We start from the raw sequence: 26609 nt of genomic DNA on the forward strand, positions 1-26609 counted from the left end.
TTAGTTGAATTCAGCCATAGATGATGTTTCTACTCAACTTCATGGAGATGATGCCCCTAATGGAGTTGCAGTGAATTCAGATGAAGTTGGAGCTTCAATGTAACAGAATATTTGTTGTAATTGCCATAAACTGTCACTACTTACGTGTGATTAGTACTGGAAAAACAATGTTTTGAATCCTTTATCCCTTTTAATTTTCTATTTGGTTAATAACTTCAGGTTGATTGTACTTATATAAAAAATTTACTAGAAATGATAGCAAAATATGATTTGTTTCACAGTAATCTTCTCTTAGTAGTAATTATTTATATTTAGGTACTAATTGTTCTCTCATGTGCTATTCTCACATTCCTACAATAGTTGTGGATTTTTTTTTCACACAATCAGTAGCAGATTTTCCACCTGAGATTGCACACTTAAGCTTACGAATAGTGCAATGGTTTTAACTCTCCCTTTCCTTTTTCTTGTTTTATATTAAAATAAATTTTCAAAGAATCCTTAGTTGCTAGTGCTTAACTTCAAGATGCAAGATGAGCTTCATATGTTAGTAGAAAAAAGCTTTCACGCTCAAGTGAATCATTTAAAAGCTTAAGACAATCATAGTTATAGTAATCTCCTAATTTCTGTGTGACTTAGAAATTTGCCTTCAAATTCAAATTATAACAATCAAAACACTAAAAATGTGTAATTCACTCAAAAACTAAAATATTAATATCAGGTAAGAAGGGAAAAAAGAACATAAAAAAATATACAACAAATCTTTTTTTTTTTAGAGATAATTACAACATGCTTCTAACCTGCAGTTCGAACTCTTTTCTTCCTAAACCCCCAAACACTTTGTGCATGAGGAAGTGTCAATTTAGTTACAAGGCCTTTGGCAGATACCTCAAATCATTAAATTAAACAATTAAAATACAATATTACTTTTTGTCATCTATATAAATTTAAATTATGATTTCGAATATGTACCCTTAACCAAACCTCTCTTTTCTCAATTTTATTAAGTGTGCCAAAATAGACAAAACTGTACCTTTGCCACGTTCGGTTGTACTCGTATTTTTTCTGACATTTAATGGTACCATTTTCAAATTGTGCAGTACCAAAAATCACATGTGACTATACTTTTGTCACGTTTGGTGATTCAATTATTCTTTTCTTGCAAATGATGGTTCTATTATTACATTAGGTAATACTAACATCACATTTGACCATACTATTCTCACATTCGGTGGTACTTTTGTTACATTCAATGATTCCCTTTTTTTTTTTCTCACCAATTACCATAATACCGATGAAACCTAAAAAATGACCAAAATACCCGTAGAACCTAAAAAATGACAAAATAACCCTGAAACTAAAATAAATAAAATAATAATAATAAAAACTACTTACCAAAAAAAACCCAAAATATGACCGAAATAACCATGAAAACTAAGAAATGACCAAAACACCCTTAAAACAAACAAAATTGACCAAATAATCTTGAAACTTAAAAAATGACTGAAATTACCATAAAATCTAAAAAAAAAATTACTAAAATAACCACAAAACTAAAATATGACCAAACTACCCTTACAAAAAAAAAATGACCATAATGCCCTTACAAAAGAAAATGACCATAATGGTCCCTATACATAGAGAATATCTAAAAATACCCTTAGAAATTTAACAAAGAGTCAATTCGGGTTAGCGTGTCGGGTTTGTGTCGTGTTGAGATAAGGGTATTTGACTAAATGACTCAACCATAACCCGACCCATTTAATAATCGTGTCATGATCCTTTAACCCTAACCCGATCTGTTAATAAGATGGGTTGACTTGACCCAACCCATTTGACACGCTTAATAAACGAGTCATGTTGGGTTGATATGAATGTAACATAACCCATTTCAACCTGCATAATATTAAATATAACATCCATCTAGAAATAATTTAGGGTTTGTAGGGTTTAGAGATCTAGGGTTTGTAAAGTTTCAATTTCCAATTATATCCCTAGTAAGTTTTTGTAATTACTCATTTTTCTTTTTAAATTTAAAATATATGTAGGATATAAAAGGTATTTGACAAATCTAAAAAAAAATGAATATTTATTTGTTATACGAGTTAAACGGGTTGTGTTAAGTGGGTCATTTCGGGTTAAAAAAAAATCCAACCTAGCCCATTATAAGGGTTCAACTTAACCCAACCCAACCCACGTGGGTCGGGTTGGGTTGGTTGAACTCATGGGTTGGACAACTTTTTTTTTTCCCCATTATAATTAAATTAAGCATTAGAACAACACCACTACAATTAAAAGAAAATTTATAACCAAATAATCATAAACATAACGGCAAACAAACACAAACTATATAAGATAAACTTAGGGTTTGGGTTTTATATGTGCAAGTTAGATTTGAGCTTATATAAAAGAATAAAATAAGTTATCTAATAGTATATTTACATGAAAAAGTTTTAAGTGACAAGGATGCTTGCTTTGACATGACACATGTTAGAGAAGAAGAAAGTGATAGCAAGAACGTAAAAAGGACACAAGATGTACATGGAAAACCCTAGGAAAAGGGATGAAAAACCACGGTTTGAGCAAAAATTGAATGTTCTTGCTTTGTTCAAATTTGTATTATGTGGGGAAAAGAGGTCACTCTTGTACAATAAAGGTGTTCTTCCTTAAAGAGAGACCTTGTTTTCTACCTTCCTATCTTATCAACTTTCTACTCTCTTCTTCAAATATTTACTAGGGTTTTTACCCTAAAATATAGCTTAATGTTCCTCTTATAATTTGAGGAATATGGCTAAGTACAAAGATAGGTGTCAAGTCATCATTTCTCTATTTTGGACCTTTCCATAGTTGTGATATGGAAAGTTGACTAGAGGATAGAGATTATGCCAACGTGGCACTGAGACCTGTGGGTAGGTGATTTTGCCACTGCTTGGGAAACAAGTCATGGACATTGAGAGAGACATCAGGAGTACTGTAAATGATACATGTGTCTCTAAGGTAGTCCAACATGCATTCAACCAATAAGGGGTGTCCCTATAGTTGCTGACCTTAGAAAGTCACTATCTCCTTTTTCGTGAGTACTTGAGTCCCATGTTAGGTGCATATCTTACTTTCTTCCCAAAGTAGTCATGCATTTGGCACGGACCAAGAATAGGATCTTTTAGCCAATGCTTCCTCTTCCTTTACTCACAATCACAGCCATTCCAAGTGTAGGGTCCAGATCCAACCACATATGCATTCTCCCATATCTTAGTAGTGTAATGTACAGGGTTTATTTAGGAAGAGGGGCAAAAATATATATATAATATATTTTTTTAATTTAAAAATATATTAAATATAGATGGGTTAGGTTGGGTTAGGCAGGTTTGTAAATCTCATGACCCAAACCTAACCCGACTCACTGTTAAAAAAAAAAAAAAAAAAATCATGACCCAACCCAACCCACCATCTCCTAAGAATTGACCTAACCTAGTGGGTTGGGTTGGGTCGGGTCGGGTCGATTTTGGTGGGTTGGCAATTTCACTACACACCCCTACCCTTAGTACCTAAAAAATGACCAAAACTCCTTCAATTCCCTCTAACATTTAAAAAAAAAAAATACCATTGCAACCTACAAAATGATCAAAATACCATTAGAACATAGAAAATGACTATAATGCCCCTGAAATCTAGGAATGACTCTCTCTCTCATTTCTTGTAAATTCACCTCCTTTGACATAGAAATGGAGCTAAAAGTGTGAATTGGATTGTCTTCTTTTGCAGTATCAGTTTGCAAACTACTCCAGTCCTGAGTACAAAGACAGTGGTAAAGGATATTTGAAGCTTCAGCTGATTAATCAGAGATCAGATTTCTCATTTGCACTATTTTTTTGGTGGCTTATCAAATGTATGCTCACAAATGTCAATATCTGCATATTTACATGATAACTTATTTGTTTTAGTTGAAGCAATATTTCTTATGCAATGAAATATTATGTTTTCCTGTTTAGTTCTTTGAAAGAAAAAAAAAAATATTCATCTTTTGATATTTTGGAAATTTCATATATAAACAATGCTTGTGATCACTTTCTAATAGAATGAAACCCTTTTTTTATTTTTTGTAACCAACTTCAGCTCATTGGTCGAACTCCTCTTGTATATCTTAACAAAGTCACTGAAGGCTGTGGAGCTTATATTGCTGTCAAGCAAGAAATGATGCAACCTACTGCTAGCATCAAAGACAGGTATCTTCTTTCTTCCTCATAATGATAGATTTACTAGCATATATTTCTTGTTATTACAGTTTAAAACACACATTACTGACTACATTTTTATGATTAAAATGTATAATTGTTTTGTTTATTTCTGTTCATAGAGTAGCACATGCCATGATTGTGAATGCTGAAAAGAAAAACTTAATTACCCTGGGAAGGTTAGCTGAATACTTAACTTAGTGATCTATTTATTTTTCCCTTGTTATAAGATATTTTTGTCTTAAACTTATACTGCAGCTTCAGGTTTGTCTAATTTAGTATAAATGTTAGGTTAGATAACTTTGATAGAGCCCACATCAGGAAATATAGGGATCAGTATGGCATTTATCTCAGCCCTCAAAGGATACAAAACGGTTCTAACCATGCCCTCTTACACAAGCTTGGAGAGGAGGGTAACTATAAGAGCATTTAAGCTGATTTAATTCTCACTGATCCCACCAAGGGGATGGGGGGAATAGTTAAGAAGGCATATGATCTTTTGGAATCTACACCAAATGCTTTCATGCTCCAGCAATTTTCAAATCCTGCCAACGCCTTGGTAGTTATCCTGCCTTTAATTTTCTCCTGTAACTGAAAAGTCTTTATTGGCATCATGTAGGATAAAATTTTCTATGCTACATAATTATCTTAAATTATATATAGTTTAGAATCAATTCGAATCTGGTATATACATTATTCATCCTCTCCTGCTTAGTGGATGGTGGATATGTGATTGACCTCAAAATGGAAAACAGGTGCATTTTGAAACTACAGGTCTTGAGATATGGGAAGATACTTATGGACAAGTTGACATTTTTGTCATGGTAATTGGTAGTGGAGGCACTGTCTTTGGGGTTGGACAGTACCTTAAATCCCAAAATCCTAATGTAAAGGTAATGATTCATGATTTGCCCACATTCACCCTTATAATTTTGTTTCATTCCTTGTTAATATTTTAGTTGATTTCTTGTAGATATATGGAGTAGAACCTGCAGAAAGTAACGTATTGAATGGTGGTAAACCAGGTAAAATTCATGCTATTTTCTTTCTTATCTAGTTCCTTTTTTTTATAACCTCTGAAGAGAACAAAGTTGGAAAATTTTCAAATTTATCTTTTTTTCGTCCAACTGATATCTAATAATGGAAGACTATAAAAGTAATGAAGATACAGACTTTGTAACTTTCAAGTTTATCTATGCCTTTGTAGATAACATTGTCCTGGTAAGAGAAGTTAACACTCTAATATTGTTGAAATTTTGAATCAGGTTCTCATCAGATTACTGGCAATGGGGTTGGGTTCAAACCAGATATTTTGGACATGGATGTAATGGAAAAAGTTCTTGAGGTAAGTGTTGTTGATGATGCTGTTAGCAATGACAGAAAGATTTTAAAAAGAATATAGTATTCTTGCTAATAGTTTTGGTTTTCCCTAATTGTCATGTTGAAACTTATCTGGTAGGTTAGTAGCGAAGATGCAGTAAATATGGCCAAGGAATTAGCGTTGAAGGAGGGACTTATGGTAATTACTCAAATAACTCTTTGAAGCATATCTATCTCTACACTTTCATGGGTGCTCACAACTTAATTATATCAGCTGATGCTACTGGAGAACGCTTTCTGTGCTTTAGTAACATCTTTTTAGTACCCCCAGATGGACCCAACAAGATGATATCTGGAATGCTATTACGCATTTTATAACTTCGATCGTCCTGGTTAATGCAAGTAGGAATATCATCTGGAGCCAATTGATTTTGCATAAGATAGCTTCAGGATATGCAAACAAATTATAAAGATCAACTTTATTTGTCTATTATCTTATTCTTCTTTAATTCACAAGATTTATACATGAAATGTGAATAAGGTTATATTCTGAAAAAATAATTCTGTTTCCAAAATTCATTTCTCTACACATCACCAGTTTTGGTTGTGAAAAAGCTTCTAATTCAATCAACACAAGCAAATGGTGTTCTTTATTATCAACATCTCTAGTGTTTCTGTTCTTATGTAACCAATTTGATTCAAGTATTAATGCCCATAAATGGCTGTTGATTGTTTGAATTTCAGACTATTCATCCAAGTTTTGGGGAGCGATACTTGTCATCTGTCCTGTTTCAAGAGCTGAGGAAAGAAGCTGAAAACATGCAACCAGTTTCAGTTGACTAAAGCTTTTGATTGGCTTGCTCAACAAAAAAGGAAAGCTCTCTTGTGGAACTACAATACTACATATATGCAGCAATGTATTTTCTTTTTAATGTTTGGTAGTGGGCTAGAACTTTGTTTTGTTGTAGCATAATAAACAACTGAGGTTGATATCAGATACTATGTACTAAAACATAGGGTCTTACATGTGTACTTGAGTCATGTGGTTCAATATAAGTGTTACATGTAACAATTTACAGCTATTGGCAATTATGAGATTGTTTTTTACCTCTCTAGAGTGGAGCTTGATAATAACGGTTGTATTTTTATTATTATTATTATTTTTTTGTTCCAACTTTGGCATGTAACAATTTACAGCTAGAATACAAACACAAACAAAGATTGTTCATGAAAAGAGCTTCCTGGACACAAACATAAGTCCAGACTTCATTATGATTGGTATGTAAGAACCTTTAGACAACGGTAGCTTTGACATGGAGAAGCTTCATTGTTTCTTTAGGACATATCTCTTGCATATAATATTCAAGCTTTACAACTGAGGCTTTATATATATGCTTATATTGCAGTATAAATATTAAGTATAATAATTCCTCTAGTGTTATATACAAAATGGATTAAATTTAATAATGTGATTACATTCGCTTAATAATGTGATTATACAAAACATGTAATTCCTCTAGTGTTGAAATATTATATTTACATGTGAACAAAACATGCTAGTTGCCTAGGCTTTATATTTGTAGCATTCTTCAGCCATAGAGATATTTTTTCCTGCCTAGCTCTGACATTGACAACTACTCCACAAATTTCATCTCCATGATCAAATTGTTATCCAACCATAGCTAGCAACTAATTCCAGCACATTCAGAAAATTAGATACCACATAAAAATGTTGATTAGGAATTTAAATCACTAGCATGGTCAGAAACATACTGTATATAGCCAACAGGCATCAGATTTCCCACCAAGATCCAAAAACTAATCTGTAGAAAATACAACCAAATCACTTACACTTATTACTCAAGACACAATCTTTAATAAAATATACCTGAAGATGAAGTGCCACTCCAGCACTTATTATTCAAGACACAATCTTCAATATAATATATATTTTGCTTCTAAGCCAAAAGAGATTGCCAAAATAGTTAAGAGTACTTGCTTTACCACATTAAAACTAAAAACTATAATTTATCACATTGTACTCAATATTCTACAAGGAAGACACATATTTGCTAGTCTGGTAAAAAGGCCACAAATTGTGTAATTGACTTCTAAAAATAAACTCTTCATCACCAAATCTACAAAGCATACATGACACTTTTACCAACCACCAAGGAGTAAATAGTCTAATCAATGGAAAATTCATTGGTTGGACAAAACAAAATGAAGCTTTTTTTTTTCATGCACTTGTTAATCAGTCGAGACTGATTACAATTCTTAAAAGGGAAAAATCATAGTACATCAACATCTATTTGATCTCGGAAGTGTAATTTTCCTTGGGTTCTAAAAAAACTGCTTCCATAGAATAAAGTCGTGAGAAAGCTTTTGAATTCATTTGTGCAGCAAATTTATCTTGCAAACAATGACCATTCCAAAATTTATACGAAGAAAAAATATGAAATGGGAGTTCAGGTAGAAAAATGTAGATTCATTTAGAAGAATTGAGGCGGGGCCTTACCTTCACCTTCAATGCCAATTTTTTTCCAGAACAGTGTCTACATATATAACTTCATCGTCCAATGGAACTTCTAGACCCGTGTGCTAAATTCCAAGACTCACTGATATAAGGACCAGTACCAAGAAAGTGAGCATAACAGGGAAATTAATATGGGGAACATGAAGAAAAAAGATCTAATTAATAGCAATACTGTATTTGAAATTTTACTTGGGGACCTAAATAGTTGAAAGAAAACAGCAATCATGGTATTGAAATTTTGTTTCTCAAATAGGAGGAAATTCCAAATCAACTTTTAACAAACAACACCCAAATCTCCTATCAAAATAATAAAAATAAAAACCCAAATCAATTTATAGCATTAGGGATTACTTACAATAAATAAAACTAAAGACAAATCATGCGTTGATAGTCAAAGAAATTTTAATAATCTGTATATTAGTAGTAAAATCAACTTCGTCTGAGAGAAACAGAAAGTGAAAGACAAACCTATTTCAAATATCGTCGCCGGCCGATATTGTTTCTTCTTTGGGTTTTGTTTAGCTGCCCTGGGTTCTTGTGGTTGATTAGTAAGAGAAGAAGAAGCCGAATTCTGGGTTCTTTAGATAAACCGAATCAGAAGCGTGATAGAGTCCGAAGCGTGACAGAGTCCGAAGCGTGACAGAAAGAAATTTGTTTTTGAGAAGGAGAAGCGCAGAGAGAAATTTGTTTCTGAGAAGGAGAAGGAGAAGCGCACAGTGAATACTGGGTTGTTTTAGATTTTTTACTTATATATATAACTTGTTTGACCGGTAGCCAGTATTTACTCTAAATTACTTCAAATTAAATGAATGGTTCGGATCAAATTTTCATTCATTTAACGGTTTAGATTTAGGTGGGTACCATACCCCAAAAAAAAGAGAGAGTATGGTGGAATGACCCCCTAATATAGCAGGTTGCGTACTAGTAAGTACTGTAAAAAAAATAAAATAAAAAGTACGCTAGAATTATACATAATATAAAATAGAAAAAACCCCAATAACAGTATAAAATATAAGTACTGTAGATATATAAGAGTTCCACTTCTAATTTGTTTTGGAACTCCGGGCTTTATTTGGTTACGTGTCTTTGTTATTTACCCAATCCAAAACGTAAAACAACTTACGTGTCTAACGAAGGCCATATAAATATAAAAAGTAATTCGACATTTATTTTATTTTTTATCTGAAGAGCTCTCTCTGATACGGCGAATATAGATTCTCTCCGTAACAGTTTTCCCACAAACGTTGTATCGTCACTCAAGCGTGAATGTCCGTTCCAGGTATGTCACTAAATTTGTTGGTTATTCTAGGGTTTTTATTTGAACATGCTTTGTAGTGGTGGTGGCCTGGTGGGTTTTGCCTTCGTTGGTTTGCAATATATAGATACTAAGAATAAGAATAAGGATTATCTAATTATATTAAGGTATTTTGGATATTTTTTGAAGCCATAATTAACTTTCTAAATTTTCATAATATATAGAGATATTATAATAATCATAGCAAGTTGACATATTATTCCTTTTAGCTGTGTCTTAGGATTATAATCATACTGTAAGTCTGTAAAATTTTACTCTTAATTAAGTCATTAACATTGGATTAAAAAAATTATGCAGAGATGGATTTTTCTGCTGATTGTGTCGAACCAAAAGAATATTGCTGGAGGGATTTGGAACTCCTAACAAACTCCTTTAGCAAAGAAAACTTTATTGGAAAGATAAATTTCGGGAAAGTCTATAGGGGAAAAACTCAGCAAGGTCAAGAAGTTACAGTCAAGATATGGTTTTACCCTGACGTTGGAAGAATTGCCAAACATTATGCTAATTATGGACTTACCAGACTGGAGGTATGTATATACATTACGCACGTTTCTTTCATTTATTATTTACTGCCGCTACTAAATGTTATGTTTAAAAGAAGAACTACAGAAAATAAAATTGATTTGCTTCATCTTTGTTGTTGTAGAGTGAATGCATTTTTCTGACACATCCAGATGTTGTAAATCACCCAAATTTGGTAAAATTGATTGGATATTGCTGTGAAGTTGAAGATCAGCACTTTGGTGTTGTCTATGATCTTAGATCAAAGGATACTCTTATCAACATCACTGACAAAGGTAAGATCACCACTTTGGTGTTGTCTATGCATTATAATATATATATTAATCTTCGTGTATTGTGACATTTTAGCTGTTTGTTCATCTGATTCATGCATTACATAACGTATGAACTTTAACCATTGATGCCCATTTCCATCGAAAAGACTAAACGGAAAGTGCTTTAATTGCATTTGCAGATGATTTAACTTGGAAGCAAAGAATGCAGGTGGCATCTGCGATTGCACGTGTGCTTGAGCATTTGCATTGTCAGAATCCCCCTTACCTACTTCACTTTGTTCACCCTGCTCTTATAATGCTTGATCAGGTCATCTTTGGTTTTCTTCATGCTTTCAATAGACTCACTTTTGTTTTATGAGCAAAAGGATTCTAAAATTTGGTGTGATTTGATCTTCATTGTTTCACAGGATTTCAATCCAGTGCTATTCGACTTTTTTATGCTAACTGGTGGAGCTCTTGGTGAAAAGCAGCATCTTCTGAACCAGGACGTCATGTTAATCTCAGATATTCCCTATTTAGACAACAGTTTTTTCAAGACAGGTATCTCCATTTGTGTATTAATGTATTTCAGTATTGAAAGTTGTGTGCATGTTGTTGTTGAGGCATTAATTCCTTGCATTCTGGTTGTGGATGTTTCTGTTTTGCTAGAATTTTTTACTTCTGCTATCTTGTGAATGGTCTTCCATTTGGTTTCTGTTGTAGTGGATCTAATTATAATAAGTCTTGGTCAACCATCATAGATGTTGAACTTGATTGGCAAGTTTGCTTGGGTTCCTTGTTTACTAGGTGCCATGCTTTTAACTTGAAATGAATGACGCATTGTCTGATCTGGAGTGAGATGAATGAAGTTACAATATTCTGGCTTTGTGTGATGCTCATGTTGTGGTATGGTGCTATTAGAATTTTGGTGCAAGATGTATCCCCTCATTAGGTTTGATGCCTAAGAACCCTAGTTTATTCTGTTTTCCTTCACCTCTTTACTTCCTATTTGCTGTTTTACAGCTTCAAGTTGTTATTAAGCAACTCTAATTGTTCTCTCCCTATAAGCTCTTTCACTTTAACATCTAAGCGCCAAAGTGAGATGCCCTGAGAATTTCTAGTATGAATTTCTCAATTTTCTAACACCTAATTACTACCAAAAAACAAGCTTTACCTCACTGACTATAACGTTTTAACCTAAATCCCTATAGCAGTATCAGCCTATCAGGTCCTTTTAATAAAGTTTTGGTGCTGAAACTGAAACACTGATGACTTCTTAGTTTATTAAGTTGATTAAGGATGTGTAATGACAAATCTGTAATCTGTAACTAGTGTAAGAATAAGTGAAGGCATCAATATTGAGTTTCCTATTAAGTCCATATATCTTTGCATCAACAATCAACATTAAGTCCATCTATCTTTGCAATTACTATTAATGAGCTCACTAAATTGATTCAAGAAAAAGTTTCTAGTTGTGCCTTCTGTAGATGATATAATCTTAGTAGATGAAACTAGACGTGGAGTTAATGCCAAGTTAGTAATTTGGTGAGACACTTTAAGATTTTTTTTAATTTTTTTGATAAGTAATAAAGATTTATTAATATATATAAAAAAAAAAAAAAAAAAGACACCCAACTACACAGGGAGTATATAGGGGTGTACATATCAAATACAAAAATTATATAAATCAAGTAAATCCAAAATTGAAGAAAAAGGTTGGTTTCTCCACATTGAGAACCAGTCCAATAACTTTCTCAAAAAAAAAAAAAAAAACCAATCCAATATGGTTCTAAAAAATAAAAGCTAGAGATCAGGCATAGAACGCTCATTATCTTCAAACACCTATTATTTCTTTTCTTCCAAATACACCACATCAAACAATGAGGAACAACAATCCATATATATCCATTATAATGGCGACCAAATCGACCTTGCCAGCAAGCAAGAAGCTTAGCAACAGACATTGGCATAACCCAACAAACTCCAAATAAACCAAAAACCATATCCCACAACTCCAAAGCAACTGGACAATGAAGGAATAAATGGTCAACAGTTTCACTGTTACACTTGCACATATAACACCAAAATGCATACCTTTCTTTTCCTTAAATTGTCAATTGTCAAACATTTCCCCAAGGCAACAGTCCATACAAAGAAAGCCACTCTAGAAGGAATCTTCTACTTCCAAATGCTCTTCCAAGGGAAAAACTGCACACTATGACCAGCTAGAAGATGGTAATAAGAACTAACCATAAACCCCTTACTCTTAAGGTCTAAATGCTTTTAGTTAAGTAAGACAAAGCTAAAACATAGTACGTGGAGTTTAAGCGCAAAGTGGATGTAGTGGAGGAGTGCATTAAGACTATTCTATGATCTTGAATACCTATTAAGTTAAATGGAAAATTTTCTAAGGCTACAATGAGACCAATTAGTGTCTATGGTTCTGAATGTTTGGCTGTTATGAAGCAAAAAATTGATAAAATGTGTGTAGCTGAAATGAGAATGTTTATAAGTGAAAATATAAGGAAAGATAGGATTTAAAATGAGGAAATTTGTTTAAAGATAGGGATAGCCCCTATTGATGAAAGGATGGGGTAGAGTCATTTGAGATGCTTTGATATTATTTAGAGGAGAGCAATCAATGCCCCAAAGAGAAAGAGAGAGTTGATTCAAGTTGAGGAAATGCAAAAAAGAAGAGGAAGACCATAAATAACGTTAATGGAAGTAGTAAAAAGAGACATGTCAATTATAGAAGTAACATAGAGTATCACTTTAGGATATAACAAAATAGCAAAAACGAATACATGTGGTCTGTTAAATTAACGATTTTCACCAAAGCTTAAGCTATTAGATGTCACTTACCCAGGATTCTAATACTCCCCCATCACATGTGGGCCTAAACTTCCCCTTAATAAGTGGGGGCCCAACACGTGAGAATTTAACTTTTTAAATGAAAGGTAGGGTGAAGACAGGGATCAAACTCAGGGTCTCTTGCTCTACTATTATGTTAAACTACCAATTGTCCCAAAAGCTTAAACTATTAGAAAATAGTGAATTTAATCACTTAACCATAATTTTAACATGGTCAACTTTGATTTTTTTGTTGATGGTCCATAACCGATCCCAAAATTGTGGGACTAAGACTTGGTTGTTAATGTTGAATAGATGTAATTAATTTCAATGGAAAAATAGAAGCTAAACATACCTAAGCATCACATCTAGGTTCCTTGGCATCACACCTTATGTGATTCTCAAGAGCAAAATTTGTTGATTCTTAATCACTTTATTGGCACGCTTTTTTTTTTTTTTTTTAAATTTTATTTATTTATTTAATCTTTCTTTATTTATTTGGTCTCTTGGGTGATACCCATTTCAATGTGAGATATGTTGTTAGCATGGAAAGAGGGGTTGCCTGGTGAGAAAGGATTTGGGATGATGTAGCATGTTCTGTTGTGTCTTATGTGATGCATTGGGAGAGAGCGGAACGGTATGTGTTTCAAGTGAGCTGATTTCAGTGTGGTTAAGTTGAAATTCCAGTTTCTGAAGACTTTGTTTGAGTGTCTGTTACTTATATGTTTTCTGCAGAAGGATTTCTAGTTTTTCTGGTTTCCTAGAACTTTCATTAGTTTCTGTATATCTTTAATTTTCTTTTTATTCTAGTTCTCTATGTTTTGCGTTGCTGCTTGTATACAGCCACTGTACTTGGGCAGTGCACTTCTTATTTTGATTTTTAATGAATTTATTTACTTGTAGGTGGCTAACCTCTATAGCTAGTAGAACTTGGACTTCTTGAAACCATAATAAGATTTTGACTCTTGGGTTTCTACTACTAGGCCTAAACTAGAATTAAATTCATAGAAAACCACAATAAGACCCAATGGACAATTAGTACAGTCTATGTCCAGAAGCCAGAGAATTATAGAATTGTCCCTGACACTTGAGAATAAATTAAAACCATGTGAATCTGACCAAGACTAATTAAAGCCTAAAGAGTAAAGACTTGATAATTAATTGTAGTTATTTTAGTCATAACTACTGCATTTGATCCAATTGCATTTAGTGTATCGTTTCCCCCAGGAGTTGTAAGGGCACTTGCAGGTCATTTGGAGCACATATGTGCGCAGTAGTAGATTGCTTTTATCAGCATTGTTAAGAGCTTCTTAATTTGTGTCCATTTTGATTTTCACATTTTTTCAAGTTGTTCTAGGCATAATTGAGAGTTAGAATCATAATGCCAGTTTTATATGGCCAAACCAAAAGAGTGGCTTGAATTTGTTGTGAATGATGGTTTAGCTCCAGTTTTGATGTATTGCAGTGGTCTGAACTTAGGATAGAGCCACAACTCTACATTGTGTATGTATATGTTCACTGTGAAATCATTGTCAAACTAACTGTCCTTAGTGTTAATGCCCAAAGCAAATTGCCCCTGCCTTGTTTTTGGCAGTAGTACCATATAGCTGCTTAAGTCGAAAGTGTTTTCAGTCCAATAAACACTGGTTGAGGGTTAGGTTGTGGTTTCAATACCTACTGGGTGCCTATATAACTGAGAAATACAAATAAATAATAAGAGGTCAAAAAAGAATTTTGGGTAATGTGCATAAGTGCTTAAAGTTGCCACCCTCCCTAAAGTTCAAATTAATGGGCATTTAAGTTGCTAAGTTGCAAAAATTTTTTCACCCAAGTGGCTAAGTCTTTCAGTTCTGTTTCTCTCTTAAACCCTATAATTCATTTTAATCAAAAAGTATAATTTGTTAGAAGTTGCAGCCTTTCTTTCGTCTTTTCTATTTTTATTCGTATTTATTTTGGAGTTGTTGCTGCTAACCATCACTACAAGAGAAGCAGAAAAAGAAGGGGGGAAGCTATTGTGAACCTTATATAAGATTTTAGAGAACTCACAACCTTCAGGCATTGCCTCTTTTAGTTGTGTTGATATTTGGAAGAAATATGCATTATTCCTGGTCACTATAATCTAACAGAATCTGTGCACATGACAATGTTGATTATAATCTGAATACACATGCAAAACCTCCTAGGCTTTCCTCCTTGATATTGTCCCTGTTTGTTGTTTAATTAACCTAGACTGCTTAAATGCTTCTGCCTGTTATGTTTTACAGTAGCATAATAGCATGGACCCATTAGTCTTTTGGCATTCCGATTGTACTCCCCCCCCGCTCTTTTAATTTTATTATAGTACTTACCAAAAAAATTTGTAACAGGAGATTGGGGGCCGACATCAGATCAGTTTTCATTTGCTATTGTACTTCTTGAACTCATATGTAAACATGCCTTCGGTGGGGAGAAGTGGAAATATGATGATCAACTACCTGAGTTATGGGCTTGGAAAAAATACAAGTATTCTGGCTTCCAACCAGTTGACTGTCCACTTGTGCATGAGAGCCTGAAGAGAGAACCTGGATTTCATGCTTTTGATGGAGTAGCAATTACAAAGTTGATATTTCGTTGCGTGGTCTATCATCAGATACGCCCCACGATGTCACAAATTGTTCAGTTCATTGAGGGTTTACATCTTTTCACTGGGGGTTTTGGTGGAACAGTGGAAGGTTTGTTAGATGAGTGGGATACTGAAGAATCTTCTTCAGTCAAGAAAAAAAGAGGATGTTTTCATTTCCCTTGTTTGGTTAGGAAGAAGAAGTAAAGAGAAAATAAATGTTTGTGGACCCATGAAGGATTTCTCTTTCATCTGGTGAACTAAACACGGAGTTGTTTGTATGTGTGAATTATCACTATGGAAGTTTATTCTTTATAATGCCCCTTCTTTTATTTACCCGTATCTTATTTATTATGTATCTTTACAATAATTCATTGATTTATTTTTAACCTTATAACTCTAAGAATAATTGATTGTTTACAAACAGTAGCGCCATCATTAAGCAGTAATCAAGAAAAAAAAATCACAATTTTTATCTCTTACATGGTAGATGTATTACTCTAATTCCTTTATTACTATTAAAATATTTAAAACAGTAGTGAGAAATTACTTCATTGTAGTAAAGATTTTTTTTTTTTTTTTTTTTTTTTTTTTTTTTTTTTTGTGAAATTACCTCATTGCAGTTAAGTTAATTATTACATTTTTTACTTACAAATTACTCCTAATTTAATTAACTTATTCTTATTCCTAAATTATAAGAAATGAGGGCCTTCTAAAAAAACAACCTAGGTCTCATTTAAAAAAAAAAAACCATCCTAAGTTCTAAAAATATACCACATACTTTTTTTTTTTTTTAAAATGTTATATGGGGTATTTTATTTTTTAAGTACTTGGGAGGAAAAAGATACAAAGTTGCAACCCAATGTTAAAAAATAAAAATAAAAACCTATCTCAATTTCTATCAAAAAGAAAAAAACTACCCCACCTTCTAAAAAAAATTATCCTCATTTTCTATTAAAAAAAAAAGAAAAAACTATCCCAAGTTGGACAAGGTCTCTCTCCAAACTAGTTTGGAGAGAAATCCTTCATACCCCTCTTATATTATGTCTATATTATGTTATTAGACATGAATTTTGAAATATAACTATTGGATTACATATTTTTTATATTCTTAATGTACATGTTTAACTTAATTCAAATCAGATGTTATTTACTATTCAATCGATAAACTTATTTTTCATGTATAATTTTATACCACAAAAACTTGTAAACATGTGATTGATGACATTGTTATTGGCATTTTATTTTCTTGAAATTTTGCAAGCATGAAGGATATAATAAAAACATGCAATCCAACGGTAAGGTTTTTTTTTTTTTTTTCAAAATTCATATGTAATAAAAAAAAAAAAGAGAAATTTGAAAGATTTTTCTCCGAACTAGTTTGGAGAGAAACTTTTTCTATCTAATATCTAGTAGAGAGTTTTTACCTTATATGTTTTTCACTTTTTTTTTTTTTTTTTTTTTTGTTTTTGTTATATTTTGTTTTTGTTTTTGTTTTTTTTTTTATCTTATTTATTATGTATCTTACAGTAATTCATCGATTTATTTCTAACCTTATAACTCCAAGAATAACTGATTGTTAACAAACAGTAATGCCATCATTAAACACTCATCAAGAAAAAAAAAAAATCACAATTTTTATCTTTTACACTTTAGATGTATTACTTTAATTTCTTTATTTGTGTAGTTTCCTCTACTGTCAAAGAGCGCCCAGTTGCAGAAGTTGGTTGCTACCACTAATGAAGAGAACAAATATGAAAGGTGTGTTTCAATCCTGCTTATTTACTTGAAAATTGAAAACTTATTGCTGAAAACATTGTAGCAAAATAATTTTTAAATGTGTGAATAGTACCGTGGGACCCAAAAATGCATTGATATGCATGTTTTTGTGTTTTTGGCTGGGTTGTGAATAGTGCTGTGAGACCCAGCCAAAAATGCAAACGCTGGAAACACACACTGGCTGCTACGCAAACGCACACAAAGTTCACATTTCTGACGTTCCTGGTCGTCCTGTGCAGCCTTTGAGATATGTGTGAAGTTTTGTTATGGCATGACTGTTACCCTCATTGCTTACATTGTTGTTGCAGCTCTATGTGCAGCTGAGTACCTAGAAATGCATGAGTCCATTGAGAAAGGGAACCTCATTTAAAAGATTGATGTATTTCTTACTTCTAGCATTTTTCGCAGCTGGATAGATTCAATCATTGTTCTTCAGACTACAAAGACTCTTACCATTATCTGAGGATTTGAAGATGGTTAGCAATTGCATTGATTCTAGAGCTATCAAGGCCTGTGTTAATGTTTACAAGGTTGACTGGTCCTATGCCTATAACCGAAAGAAGCTTCCAGAGGAAAATGGGAATGATCCAAACTGGAATGGCGTTAGAAACCGTCTGGTGCCTAAGGACTGTGGGTTGAGGATTTGTGTGAACTTGAAATTGATCTTTATAAGCGTCTTCTAATGATTATTAAAGAAAAAAGGATAGTTTCTAATGATGTGATTGGAGCAGCCTTAAAAGCGTATTCTTATAGAAGGTTGCCAGGTTTCAGCAAGGGTCTGATTTAGTCTGGAGATATGATAAAGCATGAGTCAATAGTGGATGCAATTTTGCGGCTATTGCCTGCAGAGAAAGGCAGTGTCTCTTCTAGCTTCCTGCTAAAGTTGTTGAAAGCCTCCATTTTGATGGATTCAGGAGAGATGACTAAGGATGAGCTATTAAGGAGAATAGGACAGCAATTGGAGGAGGCTTCCGTAAATGATCTTTTGATACGGGCACCAGAAGAGGAAACAACAATGTATGATGTTAGTACAGTACTGAAAATAATACAAGAGTTCCTAATGCAAGATCAGAACGATGAGATTGAATCATTAGAAGGTAGCCATGAACTTTAGGAAACAAGGTGATAAAGTTCGAAAATCAGTAGGCTGAATGCTCTGAGCTTTAACAGTGGTTTAGTGACCTGAAAGAAAAAAAGAACTTATCAAAGGTGACAGGGGTAAACCGGCCAAGGACCCTTCGACGGTTAAGTCAGTTTTCTCTCTAGGATTCAAGCAATGAGAGTGGATGAATAGTGAAAACGTACCCTAGGCTGATGGGGTTAAGTCCCTTTTATAGAGAGTTTTTAGTGGGTCTACTTGTTTGGATCCATTACCAGCATGGGAGATGTGTGGTGTTAGTGGAGAGAATGGAGCGAATTTTGGGGAATTCACCCCACATCTCGGAAGAGTAGAATGTGGTCCAATTATTTGGTGCTTGTAGAAAATCCTCTAAAATTGGCAAAGTGTTGGATGGTCATCCATACATTCCCAGGATGTGGACGAGTAATATCATTTTGGACGATCTTCCTTTCTTTGGACGGCACATCTTCATTCTTTATGATGCTCTCTTCTTGGCCTCTTCTTCTGTGGATTACTCTGGACCACGTCCATCATGAACGAATGAGATTGGTTAAATCACCATTAGTTGCACCCTTGTTCATGGGTCGTCCATATTTCTATATATAATTTTTTTTTACACATGGCATTTTGTCATTCGTCGATGACTTTTACCATGTGGTGTTCTGGGACTCGCTGGGATTAAATGTCATGCATACTGCTACGTGGCTTGGTCATAACGGTCTAGTTGTCATGTCGCTTCATTCTTTGTGAGAGTTACCACGTGTTGTCATCTGGTTGGTCCATGTCATTTCATTGTCCCACCCTGTTGCCTATAAATAGACCAATACCTCTTTTACCCTCCCACTTTCTCATATTTTCTCTTCTGACACTCTTGTCTTTGCTCGTCCTTCACGCCTTATTTAGCAATCCTCTTTTGTCCTTAGTCCGCTTTGTATAGCATCAGGTATCCCCTCCTTTTCATCTATATGTTTTCTCTTATGCATTCATTTATAAAGGGTTGAGATAGTGGTGTCTTCGTCTAGCGATAGGGATGATAGGGAGATAGACGAGTATCACAATGAGAGCAATAGTAATGGAGGTAGTAGTAGTGAGAGTAGTTCTTCAGATGAAGTGTATTTGTCTGGGACCCCTGGGATTCTTTTAGAGGTTTTTCAGGAAGAGATGAGGAGAATGGCAGCTTTAGGATTGTCTGTTGGCCTGTGTACCGCTCCTCCAAAGCCCATTCCTTCCCCAATTCAATCAAAAGACGATGCTATGGTCTGTTGTGCTTTGAATATACTGTCTTCAACAGACGTAGAAAAATTATACAAACTCAGGGGTGAATATCAAATCCCTAACGATATCCACACTTGTCTTCTAGCTACTGGGGAATGGTGTTGTACTCCCAACTCCCCAAGGTTGGGTATATATGAGGCTTACATGTTAGGTGGTCTTAGACTTCCTTTGGATGCTTTTGCTAGGGAGATTTTAACTAGGTTAGGCATTACCCGCAATCAACTTAACCCCAATGGTTGGCGAATCATCGTGGCATTGCAAGTGTTGTGGAGAGAAGTTTTTGAGGGGAATGGTCCTTATACTGTGGACGAGTTTCTCTATTGTTATAAACCTTCTGGGATTAACCAATCCCTTGGCTTTTACTAGTTTTTTGTTAGAGGCTCAGACTGTAGGATGATAAGGTCTCTTCCTATGTCTGATAGAGAGTGGAAGAAAGAGTTCTTTTTTGTTTCTAGTCCTTGGGCTGGAGACCCCATCGAGGTTAGTAGGGATACTTTCCCTCCATTGGTTGGTGACTAGGGTCGTCTTCATCTTGAGGGTAACCTCTGTTTTTTTTTTTTTTTTACTAGTCTAAATCTTCTTTTCTTTTCCCATTTAACTTTGTTTCTCCTTTTGCAGCTATAACTAGGTGTGTAGCCAACCCGCCAACCCGCCAACCTACCAAAACTGACCCGACCCAAGGTTAGGTCAGTTTTTAAGGTTTGGTGGGTTGGGCTCAGGTCATAAAATTTCAAACCTGCCAAACCCGACCCGACCCATCCATATATTTAATATATATTTAAAATATATTATATAATTAATAATTTTTTTTTAAATAACCAGCTCTTCCTATCCTATATAAAAGTCAATTAGTTCACACAAACCCTAGAACCTTTTCTCTTAATGTGCCGCCTCTCACTCCCCTCTCCCATTTCACTCCCTTTTGAACCCTAACCCTCTCTCCCTCTATTGAGCCACTGTCGTCCATTAGCTATCATCACCGCCTCGATGGTGGTTTCATCTTTCCAGTGGTAGCTCTCTCTTCTAGTGTTAGGTAAAGTTTCTCAATGTTCTCTCTCTCTCTCTCTCTCTCTCTCTCTCTCTCTCTGTTTATCTCTCTTACCGTAGTGGATCAGTATTTACTTTTTGCTTTGTTGATTTCTTAGTTTTCTTTTTACTGATTTTTATATGATTTTGCATTTGTATCAACCACAGGCCTCTTCCTTACTCTGGTGGTTCTCTTTTCCGGTGTTAGGTGCAGGTATTTGGGTTTCCCTCTCTTGCTCTGTTTCTCTTTTTCTAGCTTCTCTCTCTCCTCTCTCTCGCTCTATCTGCTTATCTCTCTTGCCATGGTGGATCAATGTTTAGCTTTTGCTTTGTTGATTTCTTAGTTTTCTTTTGGCTGATTTTTAAATGTTTTTGCTTTGTCTCAACTTACAGGTCTATTTCTTATGTTACAATATTTTCTCTTGCTGACTTGCTGTGTCTCTTTCTCTCTATCTTGGTTTGCAGGTTTGTCTCTGTCTGGCATTCTCTCTATTGTTTTTACTATTGTTGTTTAGACATTAGTGTTGTTTGCCTTTAAGGAGTTACATTGATATGAATCTCTGGGTTCTTTTTTAAATATATTTATATTTTTCTACTCAATTTAATAATAATGGTAATAAAAAAAAAAATTGCCCAACCCGACCCATGTGGGTTGTGTTGGACTTATGTGATGGGTTGGGTTGGGTTGAATCTTTTTTAACCCACCATGGTGGGTTGGGTCAGAAAATCCCCTTGACCCGACCCAACCCGACTTATGCACACCCTTAGTTGTAACTTGTCCAAGCTTAAACAATGCGCTCTTAGAGAGGGTCTAACAAGCTCACTGCTTCCCTGATAGGATTTTTTACTCTTTGACGACTTTACATCGTCTTGCCTGCTGGGTTCTTGGTCTTGAGTTGTTTAAGGAAGCTTTGTCATACAAGACTGCCACTTGTCGAAGTAAGCTTCCTTTTCTTTTCATTATTTTTTATTATTTTTGTTTTATTAGTCCGTTTTAAGCTTTGACGACCATTTTCAAGAATGGTAACAATGAAGGAAAACAACGAGAAAGAACTTGCTAGCCGTGACGAGGTTGTCCAGACTGAAGGTGCTATTACTGCTCAGGTTTGTCCACCTCCCTTGAAGACATTGGATCTCATGCCCCTATCTTCCTTAGAAAAGAGTGATGGGATTGACGAAATCGGCCACAGACGAGATAAGATAGACTGACGAGGAAATCCCCCAGTGAAGAGCCTAACCCTTGCCTACTTCAGTGATGAAGACAGCTGGACCATTCAATGCCATCAATAACACCTCAGATGGTTACAGAATCAACTGTACAAACCGTTGAAAGCACATTGAAAGCAGGAGGCATTACCAAAGGAAGACATTAACACCATAATGCCAATCACAATGGCTAGAACCCTAAGGCAACATATATAAAGCTCCTCACATTGCCAATAGAAGGTATATACACACTCTAGGAAGCACTCATTATTATCTTACTAGTCTATTTCATTTCACAAAGTGCTTTCCTGTTCTAACTTTGGCATCGAAGACGTTGTGGCAGGCACCACACCGGTGACCATCTCTGAGGATACGTTCACGCAGACCGGAGGTTGGTTCCATCTGCCTATATCGACTGACGGACTCATGCTTCATCAATTTGGCGGCGTCTGTGGGGACGACATTTTCAGATTCACATTTGAAAACGTAGTTTCCATCAACTTCTACATTCAGATGGAATCCAATCTAGATTCCGTAGCCTTGGCCCAGCAAGTTCAAGCTCTTGCGGCCACTATTGAAGAACTCACCAAACAAAATTAGGAAATGAAGCTACGGCTTCAACAGGCTCAGCAGGAAGAGAATCGGTCCAAGGATAACGTGGAGGGGGAAAGGGACAGCCATAGGAGGAGTATTCATCAAAGACCTACTCCGGACGAATAGAATTCTAATCTCCTTCAAGAGATGAGGAAGGAGATGGACGAGTTGAGGAATGCCATTAAGGTGAAGACAGACCAAAGCGTAGACAGAATGGTAAGGGCCACGGATTCACCTTTCACTACAGCCGTCCTTGAATGCTCTGTGCCATCAAAATTCCATTTACGTCAGCTTGAGCCGTACGACGGGCTCAAAGACCCTCAGGATCACCTCAATACCTTCAAAACGACATTGGGCCTTCAACAGCCACCCGATGAGATATTGTGTCGTTCCTTTCCCACCACTCTCAAAGGGGCTGCAAGGGAATGGTTCACAAAGTTGCCCACATCATCCATCGACAACTTCGAACAGTTAAGCAGCGCTTTCTTGCTTCACTTCATTTGGGGGCAGTTTCCTAAGAGGCCAGCGGATCACTTACTCACCATTAAGCGAGGAGAAAAGGAAACCTTGAGGTCATATGTGAAACATTTTACTCGGGAGACCCTCGAAGTAGACGAAGTTGATGACAAAGTACAGCTGACGACCTTCAAAGCAGGACTGAGATCCAGAGATCTTGTGGCTTCACTCGTGAAGAACCCTCCAAAGATGATGGCGGAAATGCTTATAAAAGCACAGAAGTACATAAATGCCGAAGATACTTTAGCAGCCATAAAAGACGTGGAGAGGCTAGGGGACAAAGGAAGAAGGGATGACTAGCGTAGGGGTCAAAAGAGGGAACGCCCAGATCGTTGGAATAATGACAGAAACAGAAGGAAAGAAGACAAAGGTCCTTGGACGGTAAAGTTTACCCCTCTAGTTATGCCTATTGACAAAATTTAAATGCAGATTAAGGACGAACACTATCTCAAATGGCCGAGACCATTACACTCATCTCCTATGGTCCGTGACAAGAACAAGTACTTCCAATTCCACAAGGATCATGACCATAACATGGAAGATTGTAGGGACCTAAAGGAACAGATAGAAGAGTTGATACAGAAGGGTAAGTTACAGAAAGACGTGAAGAAGGGAGAATATAACAAGTTTAGGGATGGTAATAAGGGTCAGCATGAGTCCTCTTCTAGGAATGACGATCAGCCATTCCGACCTACAAAGAACGTGATCGGGGAGATAAAGACGATTACAGGAGGGCCCTTCACAGGAGGATCATTCAGATCCCTTAAGAAAGCATACCAAAGACAGGTGAATAGCATCCACATGATACCTCCGTTCAAACAACAACGGATAAACCAGGACATGTCCTTCAATGAAGTGGATGCTCGGGGAGTGAAGCAGCCTCATAATGACCCATTGGTTATAATGCTGAATATAGAGGGATTCAACACCAAAAGGATCCTTGTGGACAACGGTAGCTCCACCGACATCATCTACCTCCCTGCCTTCCAACAGCTGAAGCTGGATCCAAGGAGATTGCGTTCATTTGACTCCCCCCTCGTCAGTTTCAGTGGAGACAGGGTATATCCTAGGGGCATAGTGACGCTGACAGTAATAGTGGGGACTTACCCGGCATAGTTGACACGTCAATTAGATTTCCTAGTAGTAGATTGCCTGTAATCTTATAATGTGATGATTGGGAGGCCCACACTTAACAAATGGAAAGCAGCCATGTCAACATATTGCTTGAAGGTAAAATTCCTGACGGATAATGGTGTCAGCGAAGTAAAAGGAGATCAAGTCTTAGCCAGGGAGTGTTATCAAGCCGTCCTGGCTGCAAAGGAGAACCACACATGGATGATTGAATAGAAGAAAGAAGATAAAATGGAAGCCCTGGAAACAGTGGAGCTGGCCAAAGGAGAAGCAAACAAGATGATGAAAATAGGGACGACGTTAAGCCCTGAGATGAGAACAAGGCTCATCCAGTTCCTGAAAGAAAACCTAGATGTCTTCACATGGAGCCACGAGGACATGCCGGGCATAGCTCCAGAAGTCATTTAGCATAAGTTGAATGTGAACCCGGAAAGAAAACCCGTCCAGCAAAGATGAAGAGTATTCGCCCTAGAATGAGACCAAGCAGTTACAGATGAGGTTACCAAGATATTGATGACAGGTTTCATCAGGGAAGTATACTATCCTGAATGGCTCGCAAACATTGTGTTGGTGAAGAAAGCAAATGGGAAATGGAGAATGTGTGTGGACTTCACGGACCTGAACAAAGCATGCCCGAAGGATAGCTTCCTTCTACCGAGAATAGACCAGCTTATGGATTCTACAACCAGACACAAGTTGCTGACGTTCATGGACACTTTCTCAGGATATAACCAAATAAGGATGGCTGAAGAAGATCAGGAGAAAACTGCTTTCATCATGAGTCAAAGACTCTATTTTTACAAGGTTATGCCTTTTGGATTAAAGAATGTCGGAGCTACGTATCAGAGACTAGTGAACAAAATGTTCAACCAATAAATTGGTAGGAATATGGAACTATATGTAGATGATATGCTCATCAAGAGTAAGGAAGAGCTCGCGCATCTGGATGACCTGAAGGAGACGTTTGCCACCCTCAAAAAATACCAGATGAGGTTGAATCCTAGTAAGTGTGTTTTTGGTGTAGCTTCAGGGAAGTTCTTGGGATTCATGGTGTCCTAGAGAGAAATAGAAGCAAACTCGGAGAAAGTGCAAGCCATAATCAACATGGCATCGCCCAAGACCGTCAAGGAAGTCCAGAAGCTCACATGAAGGATTGTAGCTTTAAACAAGTTCGTCTCTAGAGCGACGGACAAGTGCCTACCCTTTTTCAAGACCTTAAAGTAGGCTTTCGCCTGGACCGACGAAGGTGAAGTAGTGTTCCAAGAACTCAAATGTTACCTGAGTAATCCACCCCTCTTAAGTTCGTCCAAGGAAGGGGAAGACCTATATTTGTACTTGGTTGTATCAGCCACAGCGGTGAGTGCAGCCCTGATTAGAGAAGAAGGTAAGAAACAACTCCCAGTTTACTACGTCAGCCAAGCCTTCCAAGGGGCTGAGTCCAGGTATCCAAGGATTGAAAAGATTGCGTTTGCGTTAATAGTAGCCTCATGCAAACTAAGGCAATATTTTTAGGCGAATCCTATCCTGTTGATGACGGACCAACTTATCAAAAAATCCATGAACAAACCTGAGGTAGCCGGAAGAATGATCCAATGGGCAATTGAACTCAGTCAATTTGATATTAAGCACCATCCCAGAACAGCCATCAAAGCACAAGCTTTGGCAGACTTCATTGCGGAGTTCACCTTTCCGGAAGAGGATAGGCTCACTGATGAATCCGAGCAATGGACGATACAGACTGATGGTTCGTCAGCCCAAAAGAGGAGGGAGTAGGGGTCCTCATAACTACCCTTGATGGAGATACGCTTAAATATGGGGTTCAACTGAAATTTTCGGCTACCAACAATGAAGCTGAATATGAAGGAATACTGACGGGATATAGGCTCGGAAAAGTGCTAGGAGCTAAGAACCTGTTAGTCCAAAATGATTCAAAGCTAGTGATCGGACAAATCAAGGGAGAGTATGAAGCAAAGGAAGAGAGAATGCAGAAATACCTCAGGCTGACGAGATACCTGACTCAGGAGTTCGATAAGGTGGAATTCGTACAGATCCTAAGAAGCCAGAATATGGAGGCAAACAAAGTTTCGAAGCTTACATCGTTAGAAGAAGAGGGGATAAGCATGGGCTTGGCAATGGAAGTCCAGAAACACCCCAACATTGAAGAAGTTCCAGCATTCATAATCCAGAGCACAAGTGGCTGGATGACACGAATAATATCTTTCCTCCACGATGGGAATCTCCCTCAGAATATGGAAGAGGCCAAAAAGATCAAGAAGAGGGCGGCCAGATTTACGATCCTTAATGACACCATATACAAGAGAGGCTTTTCCATGCCTT

The 26609-nt window shown here is 36.1% G+C and overlaps 2 protein-coding genes, 1 long non-coding RNA gene and 2 pseudogenes across 4 annotated transcripts; 4 read left to right on the forward strand and 1 right to left on the reverse strand.

Annotated features, from left to right (window-relative positions):
* Positions 1 to 4113: 4113 nt before the first annotated feature.
* On the forward strand, positions 4114 to 6416 carry LOC115992364 (annotated as a pseudogene).
* Positions 6417 to 7167: 751 nt separating this feature from the next.
* Positions 7168 to 8581, reverse strand: LOC115989116. Its single transcript, XR_004091782.1, has 4 exons — positions 8554 to 8581; positions 8068 to 8167; positions 7323 to 7372; positions 7168 to 7238 (listed from the first exon to the last, which is right to left on the reverse strand). It is a non-coding gene; the product is annotated as an uncharacterized LOC115989116 (long non-coding RNA).
* A 673-nt stretch (positions 8582 to 9254) lies between these two features.
* Positions 9255 to 15957, forward strand: LOC115989224 (probable serine/threonine-protein kinase PBL21). 2 transcript variants are annotated; one of them, XM_031112892.1, is made up of 6 exons: positions 9255 to 9364; positions 9698 to 9927; positions 10047 to 10197; positions 10377 to 10504; positions 10605 to 10737; positions 15393 to 15957. In XM_031112892.1, the coding sequence occupies exons 1-6, from the start codon at positions 9352 to 9354 to the stop codon at positions 15830 to 15832; spliced, it is 1095 nt and encodes a 364-aa protein (XP_030968752.1). In that variant the 5' UTR covers positions 9255 to 9351; the 3' UTR covers positions 15833 to 15957. The 2 variants fall into 2 exon arrangements, with proteins under 2 accessions (XP_030968752.1, XP_030968753.1); XM_031112893.1 differs by having other exon boundaries at positions 10668 to 10737.
* Positions 15958 to 17142: 1185 nt separating this feature from the next.
* LOC115990552 lies at positions 17143 to 18518 on the forward strand (annotated as a pseudogene).
* A 4254-nt stretch (positions 18519 to 22772) lies between these two features.
* LOC115990553 lies at positions 22773 to 23441 on the forward strand. Its single transcript, XM_031114376.1, has one exon. The coding sequence runs from the start codon at positions 22773 to 22775 to the stop codon at positions 23439 to 23441; it is 669 nt and encodes a 222-aa protein (XP_030970236.1).
* Positions 23442 to 26609: the final 3168 nt, after the last annotated feature.

The sequence above is a fragment of the Quercus lobata genome, chromosome 5 (genome assembly GCF_001633185.2).
Source record: "Quercus lobata isolate SW786 chromosome 5, ValleyOak3.0 Primary Assembly, whole genome shotgun sequence".
In the NCBI taxonomy this organism is placed as follows: Eukaryota; Viridiplantae; Streptophyta; class Magnoliopsida; order Fagales; family Fagaceae; genus Quercus; species Quercus lobata.

Excerpts from the sequence above, each read along its gene's own strand:
- LOC115989224 (XM_031112892.1), top strand. Across the intron at positions 10,198-10,376 it reads TATCAACATCACTGACAAAG|ATGATTTAACTTGGAAGCAA; the intron begins GTAAGATCACCA and ends TTGCATTTGCAG. Across the intron at positions 10,738-15,392 it reads CAACAGTTTTTTCAAGACAG|GAGATTGGGGGCCGACATCA; the intron begins GTATCTCCATTT and ends AATTTGTAACAG.
- LOC115990553 (XM_031114376.1), top strand. The coding sequence starts at position 22,773 with ATGAGGAAGGAGATGGACGAGTTGAGGAATGCCATTAAGGTGAAGACA.